This window comes from Haliotis asinina, chromosome 1 (genome assembly GCF_037392515.1).
Source record: "Haliotis asinina isolate JCU_RB_2024 chromosome 1, JCU_Hal_asi_v2, whole genome shotgun sequence".
Classification (NCBI taxonomy): domain Eukaryota; kingdom Metazoa; phylum Mollusca; class Gastropoda; order Lepetellida; family Haliotidae; genus Haliotis; species Haliotis asinina.
This window is the reverse complement of record NC_090280.1, coordinates 30,986,603-31,006,765: the sequence shown is the minus strand read 5'-3', so window position 1 is coordinate 31,006,765 and position 20,163 is coordinate 30,986,603. Positions and strand designations below refer to the sequence as shown.

The 20,163-nt window shown below is 38.8% G+C and overlaps 2 protein-coding genes across 2 annotated transcripts in view; one reads left to right on the top strand and one right to left on the bottom strand.

The window, feature by feature from the left end:
- Nucleotides 1-992: 992 nt before the first annotated feature.
- LOC137290307 (glycoprotein-N-acetylgalactosamine 3-beta-galactosyltransferase 1-like) lies at nt 993-12,498 on the top strand. Its single transcript, XM_067821129.1, has 3 exons — nt 993-1,374; nt 7,872-8,530; nt 9,425-12,498. Exons 1-3 carry the CDS (start codon nt 1,116-1,118, stop codon nt 9,563-9,565), a joined length of 1,059 nt encoding a protein of 352 aa, XP_067677230.1. The 5' UTR covers nt 993-1,115; the 3' UTR covers nt 9,566-12,498.
- Nucleotides 12,499-15,193: 2,695 nt separating this feature from the next.
- LOC137290303 (uncharacterized) overlaps nt 15,194-20,163 on the bottom strand; it is a 90,079-nt gene continuing 85,109 nt past the window's right edge. Inside the window, exons 59-61 of the mRNA XM_067821115.1 lie at nt 18,025-18,085; nt 17,530-17,694; nt 15,194-15,501 (exon numbers count right to left, since the gene is read on the bottom strand). Coding sequence (XP_067677216.1) covers nt 15,195-15,501; nt 17,530-17,694; nt 18,025-18,085 — 533 coding nt within the window. The 3' untranslated portion in view covers nt 15,194. The remainder of the gene's footprint in view (nt 15,502-17,529; nt 17,695-18,024; nt 18,086-20,163) is intronic.

The window sequence follows — 20,163 nt, the reverse complement described above, 5'->3', positions numbered from 1 at the left end:
ATGTGCATTAAACTCCTCGTTTGTTTTACTCAGGTGTTGTGTATGTTGGCATAGTCATACCTCTTGCCAAGCGAGCTAATTCCCCAAACTCGCGATTTTATATATTCAATAATTCCTTCATAGCTACATGTTCCAATTCGACTGGCGCACCTGATGGCTGCTGTTCTGACTGCGATAAGAATTGCCATCATTACCAAAGTCATGGTTTGAGAGTGAGAAACAGTTGTACTAAATCTTTTACAGCGACCGATCTTGAATGTAGGCAGACAGATGTAGATAGGTTGAATGATGACACAACTCCAATATTACTTGAGTGTGTGTCCCGTCAAAACTACAACCAGCCTTTATGGTATGATTCTTGAGCATTCCAGTGAAATATGGAATCTTCGCAAACGGTCTCGTGTTTATCAACCAACGGAAGAATGCCTGCAGGAAGGCAGCTCTAAAGCGCTATGTTAAAAGGCATGCCGCTAAAATACCATTACCGCGATACGAAATGTGACCCACAGTAAGTATCACGCAGAACTCTAAACATTGTGACCCAAAAATCTATCGCTTAATCAATAACAATACAAAATACAGAAAACGCACTCTGGTAACAATACGTATTTGTGTGGTGTGTGTGTGTGTGTGTGTGTGTGTGTGTGTGTGTGTGTGTGTGTGTGTCTGTGACTATTTGTGTTTGTGTCTGTGTCTCTCTGTGTGTGTGTTGACAATTACACGACACACTGATGGCTACAGTCAGCAGCAATCTAGTCATGTATTCCCTTGAAAACACAATATAGGTTATAAGGTAACAGGTTCACTGCCGTCAGTCAAGTGCTTTCATCTTCGACGAGTAGTCACCCACTCGGGTACACATGGAGTTCAGTGAAACAGCATATGAGACAGCATTTTATCGTCAGGTACTGTCTTTATATAGATAAAGGAAAGACCTGGGCATAAAATGACATGTTTAACACGTTTGACTGCATATCAGAATGCATCAGCCTTTCCTTAGCCAGAAGAGTTGTAGGTTTCAGACGTGTGAGCATTTTGAAACGTATCTTTCTGAGACAAAACCCCTACAGTGATCAAGAAAAATATCTTCAACCCAAAAACAACATTGATGGAAAATGGCTAAATTCCGTCCTGTCACAAAACTATCTGTTGCTGTGTTAGGTTTAACAGTGGCGGCCATTTGTTTCGTGCTCCTTCAAACGGAACGTTCTGACTTTCATGTCGTCTCGTCAACTTTGTACACTGTCCATTCACAACATGCTCTCTCAAGCGAGCTGCAGAATCTATCGAAAAGATTCTATGAAGGATTTCAGAAATTGTTGGGACAATACCTGTCTGGAAATATGAAACTTGAGGACTTACATCTACTTAAAGGTCAGTTCAAATTTGACATTACAGTATAATAATTAGGTTATGCAACGGCAGAGTGTATTCGAGTCAGGTGTCATACCATTGTAAAATGTTTTGTTAGACTCACTGTAGCAGTGCAATCAATAATACTGAGCCGCAGCTGGGTAACATAAAGTTTTAGTCTGTTTTTTACGTCTTTCCGAAGGCATCCCAACAGACCAGTCACCCCAACAGACCAGTCACATACCTCATCGCCATCCCAAATGACCAGTCACATACCTCGTCACCAACCCGACAGACCAGTCATATACCCTATCACCAACCCGACAGACCAGCCATATACCCCATCACCATCCCAACAGACCAGTCACATACCGCATCAACACTCCAACAAGCCAATCACATACCCCACCATCATCCCCAAAGACCAGTCTCAAACCTCGTCACCAACCCGACAGACCAGTCTGAAAACAGTTCTATAACTGGATATGACCTAGAACTAGTATATGAATTATATCCCACAAAACATATCGCTTGTCATCCAAATCTATGGCCCATGTAACATTCAAACCAGTTGTGACGACGTTACCAGACGACTCTGTTCCGGTTGATAGTGTACGTAAGACATCACTGAAGCGACGTACGAGACATCTTGGGAAGGGAGCCACTTTTTGACGCTGTGCAAACTGATGTAAAAAAAATCCTTTCCTTTTTCACCGTGCAATATATATTAAATGGACCCGAGAAGGAGGCTGCCTATTTTGGGATAAACTAAATGCAGGGCAAATACTTGCATCCTTCAGCTGGACTGGTCGGTAAAGAAATGACAGGAAAACAAACATAACGTGGCCTCTATAGGCAGTCGTCGGACAGCTGCCTCTCCTCTCTCCACTGTCTCGCTACGTATGACCTAGTTTACTCCCCACTGCATCAGAGACGAAATGATGAAGAATACATTTCAACAGTAGTAGTTTATTTACTCCTTGCTTTCAGTATTTACTGTTGTGGACACCATCTTGATAAGTGTAAGGATGCACCCTTAAACTACCACTCGCGTTTGCGGGGTGGCGCAGCAAGATTGGTACATAGCCAATCATTATATATGGGATATGGGACAAAAAAACATAACAAACGCAGCAACCAGTCCTCGGACACTGCTCTAAATCAGTGTCCCTTTAAAGTAGAATGCCTTCTCTTAGGAAACAACGATGCTTGCAATATCTAAAGCATGTACAAACTGGCCTGATAACAGAGCGAAAAGTGTACCCGGTTAATGTCAAACGTTTCAAGCTGAGTTTCTGAACAGTTTCTGAAGCTACAGATGACTAAACTGCAATAGTGTCCCCGTTACATTGTTTTGTCGAAGAGCTGGACGGGACTGAAAACACACGGTCAAAAGAAATTATACCAAATTTCGGATTCCAAACTTTTGAATATTTGAAGTGAATATTATTTACAGATTACATAAACATATCCCAAAAACACAACAACAACATTTTGAGCACAAGTTATATGAAAATGCACTGGTTCCTGTGAAGATCAGTTTTAACTCATTAAGGCCGAGAGCCGCATATATGCGGCAAATTAATTAGCTTCTCACAGCGAGAGCCGCGTATTGGGGGTAATAAAAAGCACCTTTTATTCAGCGAGAGTCGCATATTGGGGGTTATGAAAAGCGCCTCTAATTCAGGGATTTTACATTTTAAATTCGTATTGTACCTATAATTTCAACCAATTTAGCAGTAATGATCAAAGATTAACCTTTCGTACGAGAGAGATTTCTTTCTGTGTTAATCAGAAGAACTATTAATGTGTTTTGATAACAATTTCTTGCAATGTCGGGGGCTTATACAGGCAAATGAACACATGTCTGCGAGAAAAGGGATTATGAGATGTTGTTACAGGAGGTACTTGTTTGTTACTCGTCATTGGGAGTGAATACTAAGATACTATGCTTGCACATTGATTGAATTAACGGTGACAAGGTTACGAAACCTTCTTCTAAATTAAATCATTCATTCATTGTAATAGTTCATATAATGAATCGTAGACATAAATAGCAATATTGTATTACACTCATGTTCGTGTAGATTTGAAATAAACCAAGTTACTAATTTAGACCTAATTCATTTGCGACTATTATTAAAGTTGACAATAATACATAATCGAATATGAAGTGATAACTCTTGCATCTACTCATAATATACATATATAGTACACATAAATCATACAAAGGTAAATGGGGTATTTTGTTCAAGCTGTTTCATGCTTATTTGAAATGTGATTTTTCAATGCAGTTTACATAAGCATTGTGTGAGAAACGTTTGTATTTGATCTCTGTAATTATCTTATCCTGTGTAATGATCACTTGTATGTGCAAGGAATAGCATTATACAATATGTATGCATGTATGTTCGTATATTTTCTGCGTTAAATCTAGATGAACCAAAGCGACCAGCTGAATCTGTTATATGTAAGTCACAGACTAGCTTATTAGTACTTTCCTTAAAATATTCAGTATACACTAGCAATGTATCAGCAAAAACGCTTCTTTCATAGAGTATTATGCATGTGCGTAAATTCGTCTTTACTGCCATTGACATAGATGTTTTGAACAATTTAATCTCTCACAATGATATGAGAGGGACATCATTTGGTTTAAGTATGTCTTACATACAATGAAACGGACTGGCAAACGTCGAGACATCAAATGCAGATGTTCAAGCTGTGATGTGTTTTTGTGCGTTGACTGTTTTGAGGCCTACCATAAAGACTTGTTCCAAGGACGATAACGCTTTATGCACTAGTTGTGTTGTACAGATGTTACGGTACACCATTCTTGTCAGTTGATGGGCACAATGTGTGAAGCCCGCGTGATACTGCTGGAATATAGCTAAAATCGCTGTAAAACTAAATTCACTCATTCTCTGCAATTGTTGCATTTCAGTCGTTATTCTTTTACATGTCCAAAATACTAAGACATGTGTGTTCACCATCTGAGAACGAATACACTCATCATAGTGTCAGTCTACTCCCATATGTCTTATGTGTTTCTTTCATACATCGTTACAGTAACTGATGTTATGTTTACAATACACAAATTGTTGCATGATAGTTGATACAGCCGAAACACAACATAGCCATTGGTCAACGATACAGCCAATAATCAATCTCTACCCTATCACTTTGAGTGTCCAAACGTGCTCTTCAGAAATTAAGGCCACGCCCCATCACCTTGCCCTTCCTATGTGACAGGTTCTCACGATACGATTGGTCAAAGTATCAGCCAATATAATGAGTAACTGAGATATAATGCGTTACATTCAGGATATTTTATCCCTTCACATGACGGGAAGCTTTGTTTAGCATCGAGTAATGATAAATGTATCATGCAGTATGTATGTGTATGAATGGTGATGTATGTTTGCAGCGTTAAGTTAAGATGAACAAAGTGACAAACTATAAATATCTATATGTTCCATGTTACTTATACACATATTGATATTTTCCTTGAAATAGTCAGTAAGCACGAGCAATGTATTGGCAAAAAATCTAAACGATTATAATGCAAGCCCCCCTCTTTTTAAACTCTATTATAAATAATATATTATAATTCAGTCCATACGATGAGAGAGACAGGAGGAATATGTATATTTGTTCATCTCGTACGTACAAAGACCGCGTAGGTGTTGATAAAAATACAGCACACACTGGCAAAGGGGTATGAGAGACACAGGTAATAAATTACATGAAATGCTGTAATATATGTATTCACATCGGCCTCTTTCCCATTTACATCTTTACGACACAATTAAATAATCAGTACTTGTTTGTGAGACTAGACAGTTTCCTGTCATATCCGAGACCTGCCAGGGAAATCAGGCATGATTAGCACTAATTAGCCTCGTCGCAGCAATCAGGTAGTCAGTGAGGGGTGCCAGGTGTTGGGCAGTGGGAGCGGCTCCAGGGCTTAATGAGTTAATGATGAAAAATGTAATGCACGAGCATAACGTGATCAAAATGCTAATAGGTATAAAAACACTGCAGTCATTTTTCCAAGACCATAAACAAAAAGATTACATCAACTGCCAAGCCGAGATTAACTGCAGAAGAGCGCGAGAGGGCGATTGGTATTCTCCACCTTGGAGTCAGGCATGCTCATGTGGCAAGAATCTTTGGTTGCACTCGAATAACACTATCAAGGCTGCAGACAAAACTGAGGCAAACAGGTAGCACTGCTGAGAGGCCAAGGAGCGGCAACTTCGGTAGCTGCGTTTATTGCGTCTTCGTAATCGTTTCATCACTGTGACGTCATCGTTGCATCATGCGATCAGTTACCAGACGACTGAGACATTGTGGTATTAGTGCTAATCGACCATTCCATGGGGTGACCTTGACCCCTCGTCAGACTGAGGTGGGCCCGCACTGTGCAGCATTGGCAAAACCGGAATTGGTAACGAATTCTGATGAAAGCCGTTTTCTGTTATTCCGTGCAGATGGTCGTTTTCGAGTTTACCGTCGCGCTGCATTCAAGAGACGATTCCTTGGGTGGTGGGAGTGTTATGGACTGGCGTGACATATGCAGAGATTTATCGACACAGCTGGTAGGTGCAAACTTAACAGTTCAGCGTTACATTGATCACGTTCTGCGTCCTGTTGTGCTGCCATTCTTACAGCAACATCGGCGTGTCACGTTTCAGCAAGGTAACGTCAGGCCCCATACTGCCAGGACTGCACAGGATTTACTCCAGCATAATAACGTGAATGTTCTGCCAGTTAGGTCCACAAACCTCTCGCCGATTGAACACTTGTGGGATCACCAGACAACTTCGTTCACATAACCCACCACCTGCAAATCGTCAAGTCTTGGTAAATGCATTGGTAGTGGTGTGGCAAGCCATAGGAAACAACGTTATTCGGCGACTGATTAACTCTGTTAGACGTGGTTTTCAAACATGCATCGATGCATATGGAAAACATACCCGTTACTGACATTGATAATGACTCCTGTGATCTGATCTGATCTGATCTGATCTGATCACTTCAACAGGCTCCAATAAGTCTCTTAGCAAACTGCAAATTTACAAATCACAACTTCTTCATTTCAACGTCTGTACATTCTAATGGTAACCACACATGCTGTAAATGTTTTTCTGAATATCCATTGACAAAAGAGTGGTTGAGCAATGAATTACATAACTTTTGACATTTCTTCTTGTTAATTGTCCCAGAGAAAAATGTGTATTAGTAAAAAGTTTAAATCTCAGAGAAAAATGTGTATTAGTAAAAAGTTTAAATTTGTGAATGAGCGGGTGAGACCCCAGACTACAGTCAGTAGACTGTCTCTTTGTTGTGTGGTAACCAGAGAATCTGACGTACTAGGGTAGGATCTTTTGAGGGTGAGAGATAATCCTGAGTTACATAATCTTCTTCACCACAATATTCATGTGAGAATACATTCATGTGCTGCGAAAAAGAATTTCTTAGAATTCTATTACAACTTTTCTGTGAGAACCTTCCTTCCTGCTCACTGAGGTTTTCGGTCAGCACTGGTGGGCTTGCTCCTGTGATTTGGCACTTAATCCATATAGTTCACAACTGACTGCGTACTGCATACAGTGCTGACCGCTGTCAGACTTCGATATTGACATTTCAGATCCTTTCCCCCATTAGATCACACTCAAACGATAATTATATCAGTTTTAGGAGTGACGACTCAACGCAACTGTGAATTGTAGTATGACAGCTGTGTGTTGCAGAGGTGATATACTGATATACTGGCTACTATAGAACTGTTGATACAAGAACCCAACTATGCGCGAATGATTTGATATTTCAGACCATATCTATGTACCTTAATGGTAACTGACACATATACAATACAGATAATGTATACAACACTGGATTTGTGTATATTTCCGGCACGGACTTAGTATGTGTTTTCGGGACTTTCACTGAGCAAAGAGAGAAGAAGTCTTTTCTGAAACTAATTTTACTTTATTGACGTTTCATGAAATGTGTAATACGAAACGTGTTTTGAGCCAGGAAAGTCATGTGTCGCGATTTATCTCTGGTTCTTGTGACACCGAATTAATATCCCTTACATTTTGCTGAATGTCTTACGTTGATATCTGATCAGGTCATTTATCTCTTGGATGTGACATGTAATAGTGTGAGGTAGAATGGCCCTAAACTATCTGACATATATAGATGCATAACATTCCTAAGATCAGATGATTGCCCTTGGCAACCATGTGATCAATGACAGAACTTGATCGATTGAAGAACGTGATTCGGGTATGTAGTCATAATGCCAAGCAAATCAAGACATTTCATTGTCTTGGAAAACCCAAATGCATGTAATTTGCATTTAATTTTGCGGACGTCAGTTTGATGTTTTAGACTGTAGACTGTGCGAATCCCGATTATGTTGTCTATCGGGAGTATATATCTTCCACTACCGCTGTTCGAAGTTATTTGCCAAAGTAGCTCAAGAGCTTCTATGTTCTCTATTTGAACAGATAACGATGACGTATCCAAGGTTCTATATCAAAAGGAGAAAGTGCTCTGCTGCATTTTGACGTCACCAAAGAACCTAGCTGTTAAAGCACGTGTAGTTCGTGACACGTGGGCCAGGCGCTGCAACAAAGTCCTCTTCATGAGCTCAGTGACAAATAGAAAGTTCCCTACTATTGGATTAAACGTGTCGGAAGGACGAGAACATTTGACGGCCAAAACAATGCAAGCTTTCCGTTACATTTACAAAAACCACTTTAATGATGCTGATTGGTTCATGAAAGCTGACGATGATACATATGTTATTTTAGAAAATCTCCGCTTTTTTTTGACGTCCCAAAATAAATCCAAACCTGCGTATTTTGGCCAAAATATCAAGCTTTATATGAAACAAGGATACTACCAGGGCGGAGCAGGGTATGTGCTGAGTAAGGAGGCGTTGAGAAGATATGGTGAGAAGGGTCACGATCCTAGGCTGTGCAAGCGTGATGGCGGTTCAGAAGATGTAGAGTTCGGCAGATGTATGCAGAACCTGGGGGTGAGGATAGTCGAGACAACAGACGTCCTCGGGAGGACCAGATTCCATAGCTTTCAGCCTGAGGCTCATTTTGAGGGTATATACCCAAAATGGTATCGCAAGTACGTTGCGACTGGCACTAAGAAGGTAAGGCAAACGAAATGGTATATTTAAAGGGAATCTGTATATATGTCATCAAAATCAATATACCTTGGTAAACTCTTTTGAGGAGTTCGTCGGGTGAATCAACCTGCCAGCATCGGCATTATAGTCCTTCTTTGAACTGTCTCAAAAGAAGCCGTTTGTGCCGGATGTTTTAAATAAGCCGGTTCTGCACCACTCAATTTAGGTAACTACAGTGTCATGTTGGTGAAGGACACAGAGGTGAAGCATGAACTATTGTTTTAAAAAACACTAACATTTTCTCAGTGATTTTTGTAGTTACTATGTATTATTTTGTGAAAATCAGCTGACAATCCACAGCTTTACACGTGCCAGAAAAAAGCAATGACCACCTCAGTCTGCTCTTTTCGAACATAGGAAGCTAAACAGACTAAACCCAGTCTAGTGAAAATGTTTAGTTTAGGCCGCACTCATCCAGTGCTGCTTTAAGGCCGTCACCTACTTTACGATATGGGTCACTTTCGGCACATATCATCAGTATAATTGCCGGATGGCTGTAAACTTAAAAGAGCAAAACAGATTACACAAAACCATCCAATCACAGCTGTCAGAAGATTCAATCTGCATTGATGGCTAAATTGCGGATTCTAACCTGATGTAGTGCAACATGTGGAAAAGTTTAAAAAAAACCCATCTGTACTGAGCAAATCTGTCATTCGTCAATGGTATATATACATTCATTTTCCTATAAAAAGCATGGCCATTGGATTAAACGTCAACAGGAGAATACAACGCTTTGTTTCACGAAAATGGTTTTAAGAATCACATAACGTATGTTTCATTAATGTTTTGGAAAACGAAAGTCGGTCTAAGTATTCACTGGCTCAAAGTAATGATCTCACAAATGATATGTTCCAGGGTATAGACAGCGTTTCCGACTACACCATATCCTTCCACCACGTGCCGCCACCGCAGATGTACGCGCTGGAGTTCTACACCTACCACTTACGACCGTATGGCATTGTGCACGGCACCAAGGAGCTCAACAGAAAAAACTAACTGGCTAAATTGGGACAACAGGGGATCGATGCATACGTGAAGTGCCACAACAAATGTTATTCTGATGTCTTGGTCGATAGCGTAGTTATATCAATACACTATTGTGGTGATGCAATAAAGCCCGCACTTACTTTGTATTTACCAACATTTGGCACAAATGAAAATAGGTGCTTTTTATTTATCATAGTATAGTCTTTGACATATTCTCCGGAAAGTTCTTAGTGAGGTCGACTAGGCAGAGTCTAGAGGGGTCAAGGGCCCTTAGATGATGACTAGCCTTACAAGCCTGACTCTGCCAGGATCACCCGAACCCTCTCTGCTGCATTTTTCATATGCATATTTATGATGGTTAGCATGGTAAACACCGTCCTGTCCGTTACATCTCAGCAGAGTTCCTGCAAAGGGTCATGGAAAAAGCCCAAGTCTAAAACAGCTCCGCATTCTCTTCCCTCGGGGGTTTCTTGTCATATCTTCCCTGTGAGAGAAGAGAATGACAGCTCCAGGGCCTAATGGCATTCGAAACCGGTACTGGAAACCGTTCCCCTGTGTCCAAGCACCATTACTTTACTGTTTCAGTTCTCTCGTGGAATGTGTGACTTAATATTTCAGCCAAGTTCAGCTCCAAACAGATTGATCAAGAACATCGTGGTCCTATGATAACTCCTCATATCATCAAGGATGTGTGGACACCTCACACTATGAAGCACTATGACAGCCCTGTACAGACAGACATTCCTGCCCTCTCGTGACTACCGGTGACATTAATCATGATAATCATCTGATGACAGCTGATGACATCAAGGATGTTGGGACCAAAGAGGCTGTCAATACTACTTTCTGCAACTGTTGTTATGTGGCGATTGTTGATGACATCAAGGATGAAGGGACCATACACACTGTGAATGCTACTTTGTGCAACTATTGTCATGGGACAATTGTTCATGCCATCAAGGATGGAGGACCCATAGAGGCTGTGAATACTACATAGTGCAACCGCTGTCCCGTGATGGTTGTTGATGACATTAGGTATCAATGGACCAGTGGCATTGTGAATACTACTTTGTGCAACTACTGATACTACTACTAAGTAGTGCTTCTTGAGCAGTTGCCATGTCCACAGCCTCAACCTCAGCCTCAACCTCAATACATTTTACACCACATTTACAAACACACTGCTTCTTAATTATGAGATTTTTCCTGTATTGTTGAACGTGATTTGTGTAGCCTGAAATGATATATTTTCGACCAGAGGATTGGGTGGTATTATAGTTTCGAAATATAACAACTGCTATATTTCAGCTACCTGCTGAACTTTCATGAAGTATTCCTGTATATGAAAAATTCCCGTATACTGAAACAATCAGTATTCTGTGGTAAGACATTAAGCAGAAGGGACAATGTCAACTGATAACATGAGCTTCTACCCCGCCAAACGATTCACTCAGATTATGCTTCTGTATCAATACCAATATTTGGGGACGTTTGTGTGAGCAAGAGGAAAATTCTGGCAGGGAAAGCGTGTGTTGAGGGAGGGGTGTTCACTCCCTCACCAAAACAAATCATTTAATATACACTGTTATGTATACCTGTATCTACTTGACCTGATCACAAGATAGTAGCTCCACAGAAGACTCCGATCTAAAAATCTTGGTCTTCTTGTTGTCTCATGCTTTAAGTCTAGCACCACTGGTCACCAGGTGACCCACTCTCTAGAATCAACTCCCACTGAAGCTAAGAAAATGAAACTAAATGAATATTTCAAATCCAAACTGCTGACAACATACAGTGCCTAACTTTTCTGTCTTGAGTTGTTTGGAGAGAGCTACTGAGCAGTACTTTGGGACTGGAATTGGCGCTATATAAATGTTTTCATGATGATGATGAAGAATTATGATTACAGTATCTAAGTTGCTACAAACTGAGACAAATCTATTCTAATACTGATGCATAATGATGACAGTATTGGTAGTATCAAGAGGCTACATAGTGCTCTGGCGGTACGATAATGTTGTGACGCAATACTATTAGCATAATGAGGTCACATTATAATGCAATATGATATGTAGGTAAAAACTGTGACACAATGGTGACATGATACTACAAGGCCTGTGAGGTAACAGAACGATACATTATGATAAGGATTGTAAGGTTACAGTATGACACACAACCGCAGTAGCACATGACGTAGGAATTCAGCAATATTTTTAATAGGGTTGTCAAAACTAAGCAAAAATGTAGATGTTTTTTTGTTCTGCTTGACATCGCACGAGTACCTTTCAGGTTAACACACCTATGAATTGCTTTGAAAGCACCCAAAATATAGATGGGATGTTTCCACTTTTAATGATTGCTGTAGCTTTGTTGACGAATTTCAGAAATATTACTGCTAATATCGAATCTGAACAAACAAATACTGTATATTAAAACAGTATCGAATGGAGCTCAAAACCCGAACTGCTAGCTTGTACTTGTCCATGTGGCCTAAACAGTCTCTTTTAGATTATCATTATCCCGCAAAATGAACTTTGAGTCTCTATGATATGTAACATGTATACTGACTGCATTATTCAACATTATGAAATATGGGATCTTGTGCTCTGACTTTCATTGATTCTTGCTTAATCAGTTAAAATCAGTTTCCCAAGAGAGCTGGGTAGTGGTGCCCTTTGCAGGTATACGAGTAGTATCCTTCTCCACTGGGTGCCGGTGCCAGTGGTGGGTGCAGTATCCACCTCCAGTGGGTGCTGATAGGTCTGGTATCCTTCTTTTTCGGGTATCGTGTCAGTCCTTCTCTACTGGGTAGTGGTATGCCATGTAGGTGTAGTATCCTCTGTTGCATGGTGTTACCACAAGGTGTGGTATCCTTCTCTTTTGGGTGATGGTACCCCCTGTAGGTGTACTATCCTCTGTTGGTGGTGGTAACCCGTGTAGTTGTGGTAGACCAAATCTTTAACTAAAGATGAGTATTTAGGTCCTTATCTTGTTGAGAACTACATTGTCATGTAGAATTGTGGCAACAAACATAACTATCAGATTTTGATGTCATTAGAATCTTTCTTTGCCGTGTCCTAAAGCTCAGCAATGCCAGACAAAAATATATTTGTTATATACAATTCAAAGAAGGCTGAGCCAAAATATTCTCCAGCCATGACTCAATAATTATGGACATGTAATTCTGTTCTTGTCCAAGCAACTTCCTGTAAAATCGCTGATGCAGCATTAAACAATCTGTACTTGTCAGAGCAGTAATGCTTTCAGGAGTTAGAGCATTTACATAACAGATAGTCAAGTCTGTGAGTCACATTCTGTCAGTCCATACAAAAGAAACATATCAAATTGTAGGTTCCAGCAGTATGTCAGATTTATCCTACTACAACATATATATCTGTGACAGTGAGTACAGTCATATGAGGCTTTTAATAAAATTCCAGCAACATCACGGCAGGAGGCAGCAGAAATGGGCTTGCACACTGTATCCATGTGGGGACTCAAACCCAGATCTTCAGTATCATGTGTGAGCGCTCTCACCACTTGGCTATCCAGCTGCTCGAAAAACATATTTCAACATGGCCATATAACAACTAAAATTATAATAAACATTGTATCTATATATTAGTGAACATTATATACAAAAGGTATATTTATCACAGCACTTGGTAAAATTTTAAACTAAAAATACTAACACTGTTGCTTAAAATATCCTAAAATGTAAGTAAAAAGTCCTGTGTATAATGGCTGCAACTCATATTGTTGTATTCAACAGAACATTCATCATGCATAATTCAACATTTAAGGAGAATACAAAAATATTCCACTGAACCCGTGGACAGGCATATAAATATTGATGGAATCATTAATATATAAAACATTTGGACGGAAATGTGTCTCAATAAAAGTATCTGTCTATGCTACAAAATGGAGTAGAGAAAATAAATACTTCCAAGGTATGTACACTGAGTATGTTTTGCACTAATGTTATAAGTGTCGTACCAACTGAGACAGTCAGTGAGTGTGCCAATATTATTACAACCTCTTTGATTCACTCACATAAAGCAAAGGTGCCTAACCTATGCATAACGTATCTGTAAATTGAAGTTTATTAATATATTGTGGGGAAAAAAATAAGGGATCACATGTTTATGAAGACACCTTGGAAAAAAATAAAGAAACACTTGTCCTTTCATGTGATCCCTTATTTTTTTTACTTTTTACCTCAGTATAGTAATTATAGTAATGATCCATGTAATGTGTCAAAGTTCATCTGTTTTTCATTTCACATTTCTATTGCTGTCTACCTTCATGTAAGCGACATTATTGCCATTTATTATTGTTACTGAAAAATAATGGCAAATTAAGTGAGGCAGTCACCTCTGTAAATCTAAACACTTCAGCAAAACGTTCACTAGCTCAACATGTATACATGCAATTTGAAGCACCACACATGTCTATATCTAACTACAATCATTTGCATATATATTCCTGATGAAGAACAAAGACTCTATATACATATTTGCTTCAGTCTTCATTGATGGTATGGATTGTAAGCAAAGACAATTTGTCCAAAATGACTGCATGTTAATAAGCTTAGTAAAAGTACTACCAGTATACAGAGAGTGCTTTCCATAAACCTACTTCTAAAGTCCAGTAAAAAAACATTTGTAATAAATCAATTGTGTACATGCCAGAACACTCAGAACAGCATCATGCATATCACAAATATGCATCTATAAATTATATCAGTCCTAAATACACCACACAAATAGATATCACCACCTGAAAATATGTTCACTACATCAGTGTCCCTTTCATATTGGAGGAAACATCTTGGACACCATTCTCATTCCATATAGGGGTATGGAAAACTAAAATCGTGAATCTTCAAACAATAATTCCACTTGTCTGGAGGCAAAGTAAACCCGATTAAAGATCCAAAATGACATTTTATCATCACATACATGTTGTAAATACAGTATACAATCTTTGTAACACATTTTTCTTTCAAGAATATACAGCTATGAGTGGAAATCGCAAAATGGAAATCGCAAAGTCCTGAGTTTTGATTATTTTGCCCAACACAAAAACATGACTATAGCATGGAACATTCAAACTAAAATGTCTACAAATCCATACTGAAGAACACATAATGCCATTTGTCCACTAAACACTTTGTTATAAACAGTCTTCATTTTAATATGTTCAAACTGGAAGTGGAGTTTACATGGAACACTGTGCATCAGCCATATCAAATGGTGTCAACCAAATGAGGATCAAACCTCAATTTTGTACAACTCACGGACACGTGTGTGTGAACGGGCGTAAGTATGGTGTAAACCAATATACACCTTCAAAGTAAATCTGAGATTCTTACCAACATCCAACAGATTTCATTAATGGACACAACCCTTTCGTGTCAAATGAGTTTGTTATCGCCTCATCTAACAAAATTTAAATAAAAAAAATTAAAATGAATTTTGTTTAGAAATATTCAATAATAATGCTATATCAAACCAACAATAACACCCATTCATAGGGACATCATAATATCTTAATACTGAGCTTGATGATTAGTAAGAAATAATAACAGTTTGAGTATGTCATTTCTAGGAATTAAATCCTTTCCACCAACTTTTTATCTGTAATCTCCATCTTCATCATCAGCATCTGAGACTTGTATTTTATTGACGAACTCTTTGGGGGGAACATCGCTCAGTGTCGGCCTTTTTTTGTTGAATGCGCTCGGGGGCCGGAGGACGACACTGCCGTACGTGGTCGGGGTCTTTGCACCCCCGGCGCGGAGGCGGCTCGGGAGGGGTGGGAGGGACTTTGGGGTGACTGCGCTTGGGTCTTCATCTTTGACTTTTTTGACTTTCGGTCTTTTTTCTTGCCTTGTTTCTTGGGGGGCGGAGTTGGTGATGAAGATCTGCTTCTTAGTGACTCTGTAAATGTGCATATGTATCATCTTAGTGGTTATCTGAAATGTCTCAGCAGCAACAATGAAGTGAAAAGACAGACTATCTTCAACAATTGTTCAAAGCTGCATACTAAAATGTACTACATTTGGACAACCATTAAAATTTAGCAAACATTCTTAATTAAATGTAATAAACTTAATACAGGCTTTACCATTTAGCAGTTTCCTTATTCTTCAATCTGTATACGAGATGTTTGACAAGTTTGGTACAGTATGTATTCATTTTAAAGATGAATAATAATATAAACCATCAATCAGCACAACACAGCTGCAAAATACTTTGATCCAAAGAAGCATTTTGGCTTTCCAAAGCAGTGAACTTAAATAGTGTTGAACTGTCTTGTATCATGCTGTGGAATGCAAGAAAATAAAGTACATTATGCTTGGTGATAACATTTGTTTTGATCTGATGCAGTCAGTGCCTCTATAATAGTTCCAAAGTGCCAATAAATAAATATCATGCTCCTGGACCAATCAGTAATCTGGTCATTCATTCCATCAGTAAATAGTGAAGAGCTGTCTGGAATCATGCTGTGAAATGAGAGAAAATAAACTACACTATGATAACATTTGATTCTGTTTGAAGCAGTTGGTGCCTCTGTAATACTCCCAATTTAACAACGAATATGCTCCTGAATCGATCTGTTCATTCATTCCATCAGTAAATTACATCACATATCATGCTGTGAAATGAGAGGAACAAGAGAACATCTTACTGTGACAAAATGATGCAGTCTTGTACCTCAGAAATAGTAACACTGTGTCATGCTGTGATTAACAGACACTTCATGCCCTTACACCATGTGCTGAGTCTGATTGTGTTGTTCTGATGCAGCATTATCAGGACACGGCATCAGGTGAAACGATGCACCTCAAAATAATTGACATGATCAATGATTCATTCCATAGTGACAAGGTGCAAGAGACCTACCACCGCCGTCAGTCTCCACAACTGTCGCCCATGTCTCCTCCTCCAACATGGCCACAGTGTTTGGAGAAGGGACAGGCCGGGGATTCTCTTCTGCAGAATCGGTCGTCTGATTGGTTTGATATGTCATATTGTCCGAATCTGACAATACCCCCTCTTCATTTTGTAACAATTCCGTTTGAGAATTAATCAAATTTTGATCGACATAAGATATCTCATCGTTCTGTGAATGAGTCGACATACGACTGAGATTTGATGGTGAAGCACGGCCAAAGTGGGTTGAACTTGGAGCAACACCATTTTGTTCAAAGTTTGGCGACAGACCGTTATATTCTAATGCCTTGTTAATGAGACTATCACTGCCATGAGGAGATAACTCTTTAACTTCCTCAATTGCAGGCATTGGTGTTACGGCCCGATATTCTCCACTTGACAGATCTTTGGTTGATAATTTGGAATCATTGCCCGACTGAGAATTCTCAATATTTTTTTGTTTAGAGGTCTGAGAACTAGCCAGCAGAGAGGATGACAGCAGGAAAAAAAAAAGCAGAATAATTAAAGATCTTATTACATCGTTCTCTTCAAACTTTCTAACCTAATTCAAAATGTTGCATACCTGGGACTAATGACTGATTATAAACAAGGACTCAGATAAAAGCTTTTTTTTACTTTGTTAGTCTTTGTTTTCATGAATTTAATGGACAAATGCATTAAACATTACAGTCTATTGCTTATTGGTACTGTTGTCATTCAGATGCAACTCAGAAACGCAATAACAGATGGTACAAGTATACACTTACAATTTCTGACACATCTAGTTTTCCTCAATGATAAAATAAGGACATCATTATACTACATCCATTCATAATGACTGTTGTGTACTGCCACTCACAGTAACATTTAAACTATATGGCCAGTGATCCATCCAATCAGATGACATGGCACACTGTTAACCGTGTCACTCAAAAAGAAAAACTGCCTCACATGGCAAAAGTTCCTTTGGAACAATTCTAACCAATGTTCCCTTCTGGGTGATGTAGAGTGACAAATCTAAAGAATACTTACGTTCCATTCAGCTTCTCTTCAAAGATGGGGACCTGCACAGAAATGTTGGTCTGAACACTTCCATCCTCCGACCCTGTCTCGCTGACCAGAACCTGTTTGTCTGACTTCTCTGCTCGGTAGTCACCCATCTTGTAGCTGACAAACTTCATGTTGGTTTCACCAAACCTGGGGATATGACAGTGAATATCTGTGAAGACATTCATTTTGGTTTCACCAAGCCTGGAGATATGACAGTAACTATCTGTGAAGACATTCATCTTGGTTTCACCAAACCTGAGGGTATGACAGTGACTATCTGTGAAGACATTCATCTTGGTTTCATCAAACCTGAGATATGACAGCGACTACCAATGAAGACAATCATGCTGGTCTCACCTGAGGGATGTATATGCTCTGAAGCCACTGAGCTACCAAGAGAACCCTGATGATAATTACATCCAGGTACAACAATACATGTTTGACTACAATAAGACTCTGTAGACAGCAATATCCTACCTGTCCACGTAGTGCCACTGCGTGCCTCCCTCGGGTACAACCTTGGTCACCAGACATGGACCTGGAATACACAGATCATCACTGACTGGTTGATGTCACTTATAATGACAGTTCTGTACAATCACAAAAACATACAGTTCAAACATCACAATCACAGAGGTCTGGATTTTATCCATAAGAATTCAGAGTAAAGACATGCTTAAAAAATACTATGTTTATTAATGCTTGAAATAAAAATTTCTGCCACAAAAAATACATTCCTGCAATACATTAATTTTGAAAATTATTTTATTTCATTAAACAAACATGCAGCTGTTGTTGAAAAACTATTGAACTTCCATACACTGTGCCCAGCTATAATATCATATACTCAGTCCGTTACACAAAACACTAACATGTTTACAGGATCACAATAGGTAACACTCTTGAACCTGAACCCATCACAAAGGGATTGTATGATTGTTGTTGAGTTAAGATGAGGTTCACATTGCATCAGCATTATTTCAATCACATAGTGACGAGACCAAGTCTGCAAACTTGGACATCAAGGATCTTATGAATGCGTCAAGAATTTTGGTGTCATTGAAAAGTATTCAAATAGAATTTGAATACAGGGACAACTTGAATTTTGATAGATCTGAGTTATAATGTGAAACCCATCATATTGTAGTGTTATGAAGTAGCACTGCTTGCTCGACTTGTCAACACTTATGGCTACATGCCACTAATGTCGATTTACGCACAGTAGACAAAGTACACATGGCAACCTAACACAACGTGCTTGTCATCTCCTTTAGTTTTGTTTTTTAAACACATTTTATTCAAAAATACAATGGACTGGGCACAAGTTTTCTAACTCCCCCTGAAGTAACAAATGTCATATTTATATCATAACAAGACAAAACTGTATACAGGGACATGACTGCCCCCAATGCTGTAGGAAGGGTTCCTTATACTGGGTGTGCTCTGCTGATTAATTTATGCTAGTTCAATAAACATCTATGCAACTATGAGATGCACCCTTTCGAATTCCAATGAAACACATGTATAAGCTTAATCTAATCTACAGATATAAACTCTTGAGCAGTTATTGTGGAAAAGTGGATAGACTTAATCCCACATTTCACTATCATCAGAGAGAAATTCCACAAAATTCATTTTAGTTCAAATGTCTCTAAACATACAAAAAATTACAAAAGACAAATATGAGATGCACACCTTTAGAGTCTCTATGAAAAACATACGTAAGTTAAATGTGTTTTCTGCATTGTTTTTTGAGGAGAAGTGGATAAAGTACACCCCCTGTTGTATGGGATGAACAGGATGAATAGAACCAAATTCAGTTCAAACATCTGTAGCAGTGAAAAAATTAAGACATTGGATAAACAAGGTACACCTTTAGAGTCCTAATGAAACACACATAGATGCTCAGTTAATTCTGTTGAGCAGCTTTTGTAGGGAAGTGGACAGACTTATCCCCTACAACACTATAAAATGGACATTAAAATTGGAAAATAAAAATAAAAAACAGAATCAAAATATGACATGTACACCTTCGGAGTCCCCATAAGCATATGTGTAATCTAAACAAATTCCACAAGGCAGTTTTTGTGGAGAAGTGGATAACATACACCTGCCCTATAACACTATATTCAGAAAGAAATTCAACAAAATTTATGTAAATCCAAGTGGCACTAAAACTGGACAAATAAATAAAATACAAATTCGAAATATGAGATCCACACATTTAGAGTCCCCATAAAGCACATATGTAATCTAAGTGAATTCCATAAAGTAGTTTTTGAGGAGAAATGGATACCTCCCCCATGACACTAAATTCAGAGAGAAATTCAACAAAATGTATGTAAGCTCAAACTGAATTAAAATTGAAAAAAAAAAATAATACAAAATCAAAATATGTGATGCACACCTTTAGAGTCCCTATAAAGCAATTGTGTAATGTAAATGAATTCCCTACAGTAGTCCTTGAGGAAAAGTTGACAACGTACACCCCTCCTCCTATCATAACCTATTACACTATCATAGTCAAATTCAGCAATATGTACCTAAGTTCAAATGTCTCTAAACTAAAAAAATACCCCATAAAATACAAAAGAAATATGAGATGCACACCATTAC

What these genes read in the sequence shown, in the direction of transcription:
- LOC137290307 (XM_067821129.1), top strand. Translation starts at nt 1,116, where the DNA reads ATGGCTAAATTCCGTCCTGTCACAAAACTATCTGTTGCTGTGTTAGGT. An exon ending in GGACTTACATCTACTTAAAG is followed by an intron (nt 1,375 to 7,871) that starts GTCAGTTCAAAT and finishes CTATTTGAACAG; the next exon opens with ATAACGATGACGTATCCAAG. An exon ending in TTGCGACTGGCACTAAGAAG is followed by an intron (nt 8,531 to 9,424) that starts GTAAGGCAAACG and finishes GATATGTTCCAG; the next exon opens with GGTATAGACAGCGTTTCCGA.